The sequence below is a fragment of the Coccinella septempunctata genome, chromosome 4 (genome assembly GCF_907165205.1).
Source record: "Coccinella septempunctata chromosome 4, icCocSept1.1, whole genome shotgun sequence".
Lineage (NCBI taxonomy): Eukaryota > Metazoa > Arthropoda > Insecta > Coleoptera > Coccinellidae > Coccinella > Coccinella septempunctata.
Genome location: NC_058192.1, coordinates 28,093,698 through 28,107,657, shown reverse-complemented (window position 1 = coordinate 28,107,657; position 13,960 = coordinate 28,093,698). Strand labels below are relative to the sequence as shown.

Sequence of the window (13,960 nt, the reverse complement as noted above, 5' to 3'; positions counted from 1 at the left end):
TTTTCCAACCGTATGACCCAGGAAATTGAAGGACATATTTTCTGAGCAAGGCTACTTCATTAGAACTCCATCAAGTTGTTTGTGTTGCTGATACTTCTACACCGTTAAAGCTACAGCAGGACCACTTGGAAACCACTCTGCAGAAAGTAAAATGCAAAAACTGATTGGCAAATCTTTGCGTGGGAGGCACCAGAACGAGCTCAACCATGATTACGTCGACATATCTTCGTCGAACTACTGGTTGACTTCCGGAAGGTTGTTTCCTGAGACATAGGGCTTCATGCTCGCCATCCAGGATCAGGTGATTCCAACAAGGAACTACATGAAATATATCGCCAAGGATGCCTCAGTGGCGGATGATAGCTGTCGTTATGACTGCGTGACTTATGAAACTATCCAGCACATCACCGGGGGATGTCAGAAGTTCGCGGGCACGGAGTACAAAAATAGACATGATGCCGTTGCCAAGATTCTTCACCAAGAATTGGCACTAAAATACCAATTTCTGAATTCGAAAAAGGTTCCTTATTACAATTACCATCCGGATGCTGTGTTGGAAAATGAACATCACAAGCTATACTGGGATCGCACGGTTCTCACAGACCGGAGAATAACCCACAATAGACCAGACCTCATATTGCTCAATAAGGATGAGGACAGGGCACTATTCATCGATGTGGCGATTCCAAATAATAACAATCTTCTAGATAGGCACACTGAAAAAATTCCAAAGTACAGAGATCTCGAGGAGCAAACCAGGAGACAGTGGAAGCTGAAAGATATCCCATCCCTATTGTCATATCATCTACAGTACTGATACCGAAGAAACTACTAGAGAACTTAGGAAACTTCAGTTGGACGAAAATATCTATAGAGTCATGCAGAAGGCGGTACTGCTGGGAACGGCGAGAACTGTACGCAAGTACATGGGGAATTCCGAGGAACACCGTCTACTCCGACAGGAAGTACGGGTGGGGCAGGAATACAACCTACAGCAGGGAGCCAAATAGCGACCCGAACCCGACCACCACCACGAGCCCGGAAACCTGGAAAGGGCTCCAACAGAGCTTGATCCTTTTAATATCTGAGATATCTGGGATAAGTGAATTTTCCTCTGGAAAGGAGAGTGAAAGCCGCAAGGCTAAAGTCATAATACATATTGATCCTTTATGACATTATCTTTACATGTATAGGAAAGGTCAGAAATTAGAAACAAAATACAATCATTCAGCAATACAATTATCAAAGTAATCATTTACTCTGTAATAACACTTTTGTATCAATACATTTTTAATGGATTTCTTGAACGCCAAAATATTAAATAAGTGTCAAGATGTCTGAGAGTACGGACGTCGTCCTGAGCGAGCTAAATAAATTGCGTAAAAACGAGTTAATTGGTCTGTTAGTGAGTGCTACACTGCCAGGTAATGTTACAAATCAAGTGCTGATTAACTTCACTAAAAAGTTAATCGAAAAAAATAATAAGGAAGTTTTAAATAATGATGGTGATACGAAAATACATGGTTGTTCAGATGACAGTACCAGGAATTCACTGGATATTCTGCATATGGAAATAAAATATTCGAGAGAACTTCAAATTCAGAAAGAATTAATAATCGCAAATCAAGCCATTGCGATTGAAGCATTACAGAATCACAATAAATTTTTAATGAGTAATCATTCTTCCTCGAAAAAAATGTCATCCAAGTACATGATGATAAAAATGTAGACAATTCCAACGATGAAAATAAACAGTATAAACAAACAAGCTGTGAGCAGTATAAATAAAAGCTGTCACCTCAATCAAATATATTTTATCTGGGTCTGTTGTTCTGACCATTATATCCGGTTTATTGTGGTAGATCTTTTTGCCAGTTAAGATCTTATTTCCGTCCTGTATTTTGATCTTTCCGATGTCGCAGTTTAAAGAGGCCTTTCCGAACTGCAGCTCCCTCCTCAATTCGTCGGGGGCTCCTAAACCTTGTAGGAGGATCTTTAGCACCCAGTGAACAATGAAGTCATGCCTTGTTGTTGCTGCACGACTGGGGCAGGCACAGGCTACATGGTAGGAATTCCCATCCAGCCCGCAACCTAACTGACATTTTCGACGATTGTTAGGGTTAGCACCAAGTCCGTAGATCTGTTCCTCCGAGGCTGAGAGGAGTACACCTAGGCGCCAGCTGTCCACATTGGGGGAGGAATTGGCTGGGAATCGGATGTTGGGTTCCTCCAAAACGTTTTTGGCATACGATAGATTCGAAGACCACTCCTCTATCTCTGCTTGATGTCTCTCTTCAAATCTTTTGGTGAGGTCTTTAGTGAGTTTTCGTGTATCGCTTTCTTCGGAGAGGTCTACCTCGATTTCATGTTTCTCTAGGATGTATTCGAAATCCGTGATTGGGTTCCTCCAGCTTGCGTTTTTCAGGGTCTGGTATGCTATGAGAGCCTCCTTCATTTCATTATGCTTCTGCAGACACCCCTTTTCTTACGAACTGCAGCTCGACTTCCAGTTCTAATGGTCGTAAGCCTAGACCGTCTTTTTGGGTGGACAAGTATAGTCGTGCGTTTGACTGTGTTTTGCCTTTGATGTTTTGTTCGACCAATATTTTCCTTATTTTCGCTTCAATATCTCGACTCTTTTTTAGGGTAGGTGCTCTTTTTTCATCCGTAAATATGTTACCGTAGATGGCTGCTGGGTTGACTGAGGTGTTAACAAGTGTAATTTTTTGCATTGTCGTTAGGTCTGACTCGGCAATCTCGCGTACTTTCTCTTCGATTTTTATTTGGATGTCGTCGTAGTTGTCGATAGTGTCCCTCTCCAACTGATGTAGGCCTAAGTACTTATATCCTTCTCTTATCTCCGGTAGGAAGGGAGATGAATCGTTGTCATCCTGGCTTTCCATCCCTCTCGTGTAATATCCACATTTTGCCTTATTTAATCTCAAGCCTATTTTTGATGCTCCCTCTTTCAGCACCTTGGTTATCAATTCCAGAGATTTTTTGTTAGGGGTATGGCACTTGAAGTCGTCCATAAAGGCAATTAGTTGGTATTTTCCTCTCGAAGATCTGTTTATTTTTTTGTCACTTCTGACATGGTTAAGAAGGCCTCTCGTAGCCAGTATAAAAAGCATTGGAGACGCTAAGTCTCCCTGGACCAGCCCCCTCTGGACGGGAATTTTTTTGTTATATTCTTCCTAGCTTTTATCCTGATTGTCCCTTTATTCATGGCATTTTTGAGCAGTCTTCTAATGGTCGGATTTATTGGCAAACAATCTATTAGCCTATTAGTGTTAGAATATTTCTTCAGCTTCGAGAGCCACCCATTGAAAATTGGTGTTGGTTGTTCGCAAGAGTCTTTCTTGTAAATATTCGCGTAGTATGTTTCTATTGTCGTTACATTTGGTATCCTCACATCACCTGTTGGCTTTTTTAGTATTTTCATAGATGGTGTCTTCCAAAATCTTGAACTCAATTTTCGTTACTCATGCCTATTTTTCTGTTGTTTCAGTTGTTCCTTTAAAAGTTTGAATCTCTCCTCGGTAGAGAATATGTATTGTTTCATGGACATCTTCAACTTTTTAATTATTTCCATCTCTCTTGATAGGGGGCGGTTGAGTTTTCTGTATTTTCTTTGCGTTTTCTAAGTGTTTCATAAACTTCTTGATTTTCTTGTCTGTGATCTTATACACTCAGGGGCAAAATTAACCGGCCACCTGCATTTAACGAATGCATTCGAAATTCTATAGTAATTCAATTAATTATGTGATTGCATCGGGCAAACCTTTTTAGTAACAAAAAGACTTATGTTAAATGTAAAATAGTTTAATTGAAACAGAAATAACGTTTTGCAGTCAACTTACAGAAAATAAAAATTAAATACCCACTAGGTGTACGTGATGGACGTTATACGGACCCTGTGATATATATGTTATATGGTCCGTACTATGTTCATCACGGACACCTAATGGATATCCAGTAAGGAAATATTTTTGACATTGCCTGTATTAAGTCGGTTAGGGACTATTTTGGAACTATATGATAAGGACATATGTCATATAGTCCGTATTATGTCCATCACGGTCATCCAATGGATATCCGATACGGACATTGTACATAAATTGGACTAACAATGGATATCCATCTTGGACGTCCTAAAACTGTCCGGAAACGGACGTCCAAAGGACATACAAATCAAGTCCATGGACGTTCCGACGTTAAATGGACATGAATAGTACTTCCCATGGACGTTGTGTGCTATTAGGGCTCCTTTCTTGTGTATCGTGATGACTTCTGCCCTGCAGTCTTGCTCTATCATGATGTATTTCCCTGTGATGGTATCATAGACAAATTTCTGCATGTAAGTCTTTGCGGCTGGTAATACTTTATAAAGATAAGCTGGTATGCCATCCTCACCTGGGGCCTTCCACGGAGATGTTTTAGCCAGTACTTGGTTAACTCTCTCATTAATCTGGGCTTCTAGGAGCTGGTCTTCATAGCTGCAAGGGGCTGTTGCTCTTTGGAATCTTGCCAACCATTCATCGAGTGCCGGAATTTTGGAGATGCTCTCGTTTTTCTTGTACAGGTCCGTGAAGAACTTTTCGATGTCCTCTACTCTGGATGGGTGCAGCCTCTCATATTTCTCCAACAGTTTGATGGATGGGCTTTCTCCTGAGAGCAGTTGCCTTGTGTCTTGTCTTGAGGCCGTCTTGCTCCTGTTGGAGGAGCGTTATCCTGTCCTCAAGTGTTTTTATATACTCTTTAGGCCTCATCTTCGCTTTCCTCATTTCTCGTGCTTCTTTCACCAATGCACCTCCAAATTTGCCACCCTTCCATTTTAAAATCTTCGTCGCGTTGTTAATTCTCCTGTTTAGGTGTTTGATTTTGTTTTCTAAGGATAAATACTCGGGCTTTGTTCCTTTCTTCACACTAAACTTTCTAGGATACCGGCCGCATATATCGCTTTCTTGATATTCTTTCTTTGCTGAACTTGGTTGTTACATTCAGTTGCGAAATGGTGTATGCACTCTTGCAACACCGGATTTACTGGTTGCATATCTTTTTTGTTGTTGACAGGGAATTGAAAATTTTTATAAATGCTTGCTTGTATGTTTTTAATGTATCCTCGTCTATCTGGTACGTGTTCTCGGGGGCTGTTTGGTCATTTTCGTTCGGATGTTGAGTTTCATCAACCAGTTCAGATGTTTCTGGTCTTTTGTTGCGGCACAGTTGTTTGGCTTGGGTCTTATGATTGTGGCAGTTCGATGGGCTGGGAAGGTACTTGGGGAGCCGTTCTGTAATATACCTAAAGGTGGTTTTCTCTAAGCTTAGTGGCTATCGCCTTCTTTGTCCTTCCGGGGAATGAGTCAATAATGCAGTCGATACGGGACGATATCTGACCTTCTGGCCTCGCAGAGTATTCTCTGATCAGTCTGCTGAGCTCTTCTTCAGTCCATTTGTGGGGTCGGGGTGCGTTGGCTGTAGCGTTGGGGTTATGTTTCAGCTCCAAACGTTTTTTCTTGACAGCTGGTAAAGAGCGATCTGGAAGTCTTTGTTTAATGGCTTTATGGTCTTCTGATGTAATTGGGCCATTTTTATTCTGCAGGTAGTCACAAACGATTCCAATTTCCTCCGGTTTCCAGGTCGACATAACCTCAAACGGCTTGTTTACTATTGGTGTTGTTGCAAGCAGCAATTTCACTGTCCCACTAGATGTGTGGTGAGTAATAACGCTTGGAGACAGTTTGGCACTATCGTATATCATATGGGGACTGCAAGCAAGGGTAAATTTAAAATTTCTCCGAGCTACCTTCCACACACGCGAAAAGACGTAGTATCTGTTATGTATGTATGTATAGTGGTGAGATCCCCGCCTGTCACGCGGGAGACCGGGGTTCGATTCCCCGCTGGAAATACGCCTCTCGACTCGACGACGCTCCTCGCACTCAGGTGGATAGGACTGCATGATATCACAGGCTCATCGTAAGTATCACGACATGCAAATCATGAACAAAAATCTCAAAATTACCCTCTCGGACACAACATCATATTGACAACTACACTAAACATCACAATAAACACTGTCTTGGAAATAATAAACATGTAATTTGACTAGAAGATAATAAGTCAGTTATTGAACATAATAAATAAGTTATTGCATAATGAATAAGTTATCGTTCTTTTGTGTCCGCTTCGATAGTATACAACAGAATATCACAGTCGAGATGGAATTAACAACGCAGAGATGTTTCAGAATTATGTTACTTGTGGAGACAGCAACACTGTAGGAGCTTCTGTTAATGAGTATTCTCATTTTCAAATTATTGATACCTATCTTGATCAGTATTTTTCTAATGTTCTTATGCTCCTCAGTTGTCACTATCTCCCCAAAGCAACCGACGACAAACACGCCCAGGTGAACAGGGCAACGGTAGGTTGATCGGAGTTCTCCCATCAGATTTAGGTCTCTGCATGCTTCATCCACATTTGTATGGTCTATATGTGCGGACCCATTGACTGAATATCTCACCTTCTTGATTTTTTCTTGAAGTCTGTAGTTTTGTAAGTGTGCCACTGAGATTTCTAGAATGATAATTTCCTCAGGGTCATAAAGATGTAAGTAGGTATCTGGTGTGTTATGGTGGATGCGTTTTTCCGTGAGAATTTCAGTTCCTGCCCTTATCTCCACCCTGCGCATTCCAAAAAAGTCCACAGAGAGGGTGGCCTTACCAAACTGTAGCTGTATGTCTTCTGGGGCGTTCAGGCCGCTCAGCAGTGACTTGAGGACCCAGTGAACGACGTAGTCATGCCGGGTGTTGTAGGCGTCTTGTATACAGGCGCTACTGACATGGTATGCTGTCTCGCTCTGGCTGCATCCCCTCCTGCAATTCTTTCTCCTTCCCAGAATTGCCACCAGACCATGCACTTGTTCCTCAGCCGCACTGTGGAGTAAAGAAAATCTCCAACTATCCATAAGTGGGGAGGTGTATGCTGGAAGTTCGATGTTGGGCTGCTCCTTTACGAATATTCTCCCATAGTGCATGTTCATTATCCATTCTTTCTCTAGTTGTTCATAGAATGGTTTTTCGATGTGTTTTTTCATAGTTTTACAGTTCTTCGTGATTTTTGTTTGTGTGTATTCCACATCCGGGCAGCCGTATTTAGTAGAAACGAAGTCATGGTCAGATAGGGGGTTTCTCCATCCACTTCCCTGTAATTGGATGTAGCTCTCGTGTGCCTCCTGCATCTCTGGGTGTGACCTTATGTATACTCCTTTCTTGACCATGTGAATTTCTGCCTCCACCTCGATGAATTTCATGCCTTGTCCTCCTCTGCTTACTGGAAGATAAATATGATTATTCGTTGTTGTTTTACCCTTGATGTTATTCTCAATTAGGACTTTTCGCACCTCTTTATCAACCTCTCGACAATTCTTCACAGTTGTGGCCCCCTTCTCATCTGGATACAAGTTACCCATTAATAAAGTATTGTAACGTTTTCTTCGCTTAATTAAAACGTCCAACTGATTTAAATTATTTATTCACACTTAAGGTGCGGTTCTCACTGGAGCGATACGATAAACGATGCGACAGATGATTCGATACGCAACCCGACCCTGATTCGACACCGATCTCTTATAACCGTGCAAACGTAATGGAAGCAACTAATTCACTGCACACTGAAGCGATCTCGATACTACACCGAGAAATATCGAAATCGCGTCGGTTTGGGGGACACAGCTGCCAGGTCGCTTCAGCGACAGAAAGGTAATCAAATCGGAAAAAGTAGCATAGAATTTCGTAATTGAGTGACAATTAAGCGCTTGATTTGGCTATCGTATCGCTTCAGTGTGCACTGGAGTGTTGCGAAAATAAAAGTTGCATCGGGCGATAAAAGATTGCTCATGTTGCATCGCTTATCGTATCGCTCCAGTGAGAACCGCGCCTAACTCACAAACTAACTATGACACTACAATTTATTTGCACTCGTATTTATTTCCACTAGTCGCTTGCACTGTGAATTATAACTGTACTTGTACTCCCTACCTGCTCCTCCGCTGGGCTCATATAGGCGCCGGAAACATTCAGGTACCTTCGCGGTTGATCCAGAAGCTCGCGACCGCTCTGGTTCTCGAAAGGTCCGACCGCAAGGGCCGGACTGGTTACACTGTCCCCTCCTTAAGCCTGTTCTGTCCCAGAACAGATTTAGTGAATTTCTCCAAATACCGTGGCGAAACTTGCCCTCATCACCATTACTACAGTAGCCACTCTGATAGAAGTAGCATTCCACAGTTTTTCCAGGCTCCTTGGCCTGCTTCAGTCCCCTGAAATACCACCTCCAGCATGCTTCGCACAACTCGCCACTTCAGCTGGTCCAATCCACAACCGAGCTTGGGAACAGCTAATTTCCTAACACCAAATCGTTGAAGGTCTTCTTTCAAGCTATGCAGTGCCGTCCATAGATTCTGATACGTTGGCTTCTGATAGGAATGTTGCTTGGTGACTAGGTAATAAATGAACCGATATTCAGCCTTCAATTTCAAAACTCTTCCGATTCTTGGCTGCTGTCGCAATAGTTCTTCCTGACGTCCAAATTTATTTCTGAATACTCTTGCTATTCCTTTGCTCATACGAAGGTCCTTCGCTACGCAATGAGCGAGAGAGTATTCCTCAGACACGGTAGAGAGATCTTGATGTATTTCCTGTGTAACACCGAACCGTGCAACGCATGTCTCACCATAACAATCCATAAACTTCTGGTAATCGCTGCTACTTCGGGGCTTCCACAAGAAGTACGTCTTCTTTGTCTTGCGCGTACGGGGCTAATCGGTTGAAATGGACGACCTTTGGTTTTCCTCTGGGGAGCTTCCTTATCCGGTAAACTACATCATTTATCCTCTTGATTATTTCATACGGTCCCTCCCACTGCCTCTCCAGCTTTGGTGAAAAACCTTTCGTCCTTTGTGGATTATGTAGCCACACCAGATCTCCAGTGGTGAATCCACCTTCAATAGCCTTGATGTCGTAGCGCATTTTCATTCGGTCACTTGCTTGCTGCATTCGATTGCGTACCTTTTCATGAATGTAATCCAGCTTGTTCCTTAATTTACTAACGTAGTCCCCCCCAGCTACGTCTTCTCCAGGCTTACATCCAAACTCTAAGTCGCAAGGCAGCCTTATTTCTCGGCCGAACATTATACTGGATGGCGTTTCTTTGGTAGATTATTGAACCGAAGATCTATATGCCATGGTGAATAGATGTAAATATTCATCCCAATCCCGCTAGTGATCAGAAACTACTTTGGCTAGATGTTTTCCCATGGTCCGATTCATTCGTTCGACCATGCCGTCTGATTGTGGATGAAGAGGTGTAGTCCTTGTTTTGCGAATCCCCAATTTGCCGCATACTTCTTGGAATAACTTCGATTCAAAATTTCGGCCTTGATCACAATGCAGCTCCAGAGGTATTCCAAATCTGCAGAAAAATTCTCTGACCAATTTATCAGCTACCGTACTTGCCTCTTGATTAGGAATACCGTAGGCTTCCACCCATTTCGTGAAATAGTCCATCGCTACCAAAATGTACTTGTTTCCATGGTCTGTTTCGGGAAAGGGGCCAGCGATGTCAATAGTTACTCTTTCCATGGGGGATCCGACGTTATATTGCCTCATTGGTGCTTTTCCTTCACCATAAGGTCCGTTAGCCGCAGCACAAACCTTGCATCTTCTACACCAATCTTTAACGTCCCTCTTACAATTTAGCCAATAAAATCGCTGCCTGACTTTTTCCAACGTCTTAGTTATCCCAAAATGTCCACCTAAAGTTCCATTATGTAGTGTGGTCAGAATGTCTGTCACACGGCTCTTCGGCACAATCAACTGAAGTCTCTGCTCAGTTCCATCTTCATTTTCCCACCAACTTTTCAGAAGACCTCCATCAATCTTCAACGTTTCTCATTGTGCCCAATACGACTTTACATTCTGGCTCAGTCTGGATATTTCTTCCCAAGTAGGTCGTCTACCGCTCTTTTCCAACCCAGGATTACTTTCAAGTCGTTATCTTCCTCTTGTGCTCTTTGAATTTCTTCAGGTAGCCAGTCGTCTTCATCCAGGCGCGAACAATGGCTGGAATTCTGGGGACACTCAATGGTTTTGGTCGAGCCATTGTCTACCACAGCGACTCCTTTTATTTTCCTAGCTGTAGCCCTTTCAAATTCTGGACGATTCTGCTTGAAATGCCTCCTTTTGTTGCAGTTCCAGCACACAGCATCCTTTTTCCTAGCAAGCAATATTCTGCGGACTTCTTCTCTGACAATCTCCTCAACAGATCGATCTGTTTCTTGCTCTTGTCTTACACGAAGGTCTCCCCTATGCGACGCTTGATTCGTTGCTTCGATTTCCAAAGCCTAGGCTGAGGCATCATCTACGGTTCAGGAGCGTGCTAGTTTCAGGGCTTGTTGTATTTCACTATCCTTTATCCCATCCACGAATGTCTGGATTGATAGCTGTTCCAGGAAGCTATCTGGAGCAGATGGATAAGCCTGACTAATCTCGCCACATCAGCTTCAAACTCCTGGAGATTTTCCCCTGTTTTCTGCACTCGGTTCTTTATTTGTGCATGGTAAACTTGTTGTATATGAGCATCGCCATATCTCATCTGAAGTTTCGATATAAGAACTTCGTAATAGGCTTGTTGACTCTCCGTAATCGTTTGCAGAATGTTGAGTGCCTCTCCTCGTGGAGCGATAATTAATGCCGTGGCTTTTTTGTTGTCGTTCCAGTTGTTCGCCAGGGCAGCAGCTTTAAACTGTTTTTGATATGTCGACCAGGGTATTTTCCGCTTTAGCTGTGCTGTAGGGAGTTGAAGCCAGAATATCTGTTCTGTTTGACATTATTTTCAAGGAATCTATCATTTTGGAATGATGTTCAATTATTCCTGCCATTTCTTCCAATTTTCCATTTACGTCGTCATAAACTCTGTCAAACTTTTCATCGACTCTTTCATAAACTTCGTCAAATTTTTCGTTCACTATATCAAACTTCTCGTCTACTTTATAAAATTTTTCATTTATGGTTTCCAGTTTCTTATCCAATTTATCTGTAAGTTGACTCACCACATCATTACAATTTTCCTTAATCTGGTCCATTTTCTCATTCAATATACAAGAGTTCTCGTCCATTTTCTCATTCAATTTTCGAGAATTTTCTTCCATTCTTTCGTTTATCTTACTCAAAAAGTCCATTACCGCTTGAGTCTTCATTGCGTTCTGTAGTCTTGTGGTCACTGGCATGAACTCCAAAAATACCGAAAATATTTATTTAATTCGAGCGATATTGAACCTCGCACCTGACACCAATGTAACGTTTTCTTCGCTTAATTAAAACGTCCAACTGATTTAAATTATTTATTTACACTTAATACACATATAACTCAGAAACTAACTATGACACTATTATTTATTTGCACTCGTATTTATTTCCACTAGTCGCTTGCACTGTGAACTATAACTGTACTTGTACTCCCTACCTGCTCCTCCGCTGGGCTTATATAGGCGCCGGAAACATTCAGGTACCTTCGCGGTTGTTCCAGAAGCTCGCGACCGCTCTGGTTCTCGAAAGGTCTGACCGCAAAGGCTGGACTGGTTACAGTATGTTGGGTATTACGGTACTATCAAAGGCCTTGTTGAAATTATACCACGCAAAATAGTGCTCCTTTCTGTTCAGTCTTGCTCTCTGGGTTATTGCTTTGTCTATTGGTAATCCCTGGATGGTTCCCCAAACATTCTTTCTAACCAATTGCTCCACAGGCACCGCCCAGTCAGGAAGGTTAGCTCTTGAAATAGTTGTTATCACAGGCATCACAGGCATCTCCGGCATCACAGACTGTAAGTATCTAGGTTAAACACTTATTAATAAATAACAATATTCACATAAAACAACGTTAAATATACAATACAATACACTCGAACAAAATTTTTAAATAAAACAAAACAGTCTTTCTTATTAGGTATCATAGTTATTAGGAACTTAAATGCCTTAAGATTATGTTGCTCGTAGAGACAGCGACGCTGTAGGAGCTTCTATTAATTAATATTCTAATATTCAAATTAGTCAGGCCAATGTTAGCCAATATTTCCTTAAAGTTCTTGTGCTCCTCAGTGTTCACTATCTCCCCAAAGCAGCCAACAACAAACACGCCCAGGCGAACGGGGCAATGATATAGTGAGCGAAGTTCTCCGATTGGGAACTCAAATGTAGATTGCAGCGACATAGTGGTGACAGTTCGAAGTAAAAAGTTAATGCCTTTACGTCATTGTTCTACGTTCCTCGATGTAAACCATAGACCTAATAATACATTTGATTTTATTAGGTTTATGATGTAAACAAACAAATGACAAAAGTGTCTTAACTTTTTATTTACAAAAATAGCCACCAGAGGGCGTATCGCTTGTTTTGAATTCCCAATCAGGTTGAGATCTCTATTTGCCTCGTCCACGTTTCTGTGATCAATGTGCATGGAGCCATTAACGGAATATCTAACCTTCTTGATCTTTTCCTGGGTTCTGTAATTTTGTAGATGTGCGACTGATACTTCGAAGATGATTATTTCCTCAGGATCATAGAGGTGTATAAGAATGTCGGGTTTATTGTGGTGGAGGCGCTTTTCTGTTAAAATATTACCTCCTGCCCTTATTTCTGTTCTCCGCTTTCCAAGGAAGTCTACGTTCAGCGAAGCCTTACCAAACTGCAGTTGTATTTCCTCTGGCGCTCCTAGGCCTTTCAGCAGAGCTTTTAGGGCCCAGTGCACCACAAAATCATGCCTGGTGTTGTAGGCATCTTGGATGCATGCTGCACTTACATGGTATGCCGTTTCTGTTTGGCCGCACCCTTTTCTGCAGTTCCTTCTCCTTCCTGGTATTGCTCCAAGACCATGAACCTGCTCCTCTCCTGCACTATGAAGCAAAGAAAAGCGCCAGCTGTCCATACATATTTACGCCGTAAGGTGTATTGCTGGACCGATATTTTCTGATGACTATCCGTTCTTTGCTGGACGTCGTTTTTATATGTCTTAACGTGACTTGCTGGACAAGTTACATGCATTGTTGCCAGATGCACCTCCTTATTTGCAAAATGAGAGGAATTAGCGATCCGAGAATAAAAATTCATTTCACTGTAGATGCTCCACATCTGTGACCTACATTTTTATCAACGAATATGCATATTGTGTAATTCAATGTCTTTCATACTCCAAGGGTATACTTATGCTTCTTTTAGATATGTTTATTGAAATTTATTCGAAGAATGCTCTGAGTAACCAAAAGTTTAAGAAGACTTTAGTCAACATGAAAAATGCGTTTTCTCCGTGAGTATAGAAAATATTCTTGGGACATCCCTTTATTTTTCTGGGCACCTGTGCTATGTTTTCTGTATTTTGTCAAAATTTCCTGTTATAATTCGTCGCGTATACGGTTTTTTGAGCATTCCCCCTAGATTATAAGCAACGTGATTTCATCTGCATAATTTTTTAACATCTTCAAATGATTTTCTGCTCGTAGCTATGGTGTTATGATTATTTATTTATACAATAACTGATGACATGAATAAATTATCATTATCCCCATAACATCGTGAAGTGAATAACTTGATTCCTAACATTTCTTTCTTTCCTTTTATGTTGTATAATTGTGAAGATTGCTTGGTCGTCCACAACTCCGCCTTTGACGAGCATTACTCAAGACATCAGATGTGGTTGATTCACAAACACTATGATTCGGAACTTTGGAGTGATCCGTCTCATATTCAGCGTTTGGTGAAAATTTTTCTTCAGTTTCTGATATAGGTGGATCTTTAAGCGAATTATCAGTTGAAAGTTCCCATCAATACATTGAGAGGAATTGAATCATTTGTATATCCTTCTGCGTACCTCTTCCTCATCATAGGCTATGACAATAATCTCTTGCTCT

At 41.7% G+C, this 13,960-nt stretch overlaps 1 protein-coding gene across 1 annotated transcript; it reads right to left on the bottom strand.

Moving 5' to 3' along the window:
* Positions 1-6,148: 6,148 nt before the first annotated feature.
* Positions 6,149-7,474, bottom strand: LOC123311629. The gene has a single exon (XM_044895692.1). It carries the CDS (start codon positions 7,472-7,474, stop codon positions 6,149-6,151), a length of 1,326 nt encoding a protein of 441 aa, XP_044751627.1.
* Positions 7,475-13,960: the final 6,486 nt, after the last annotated feature.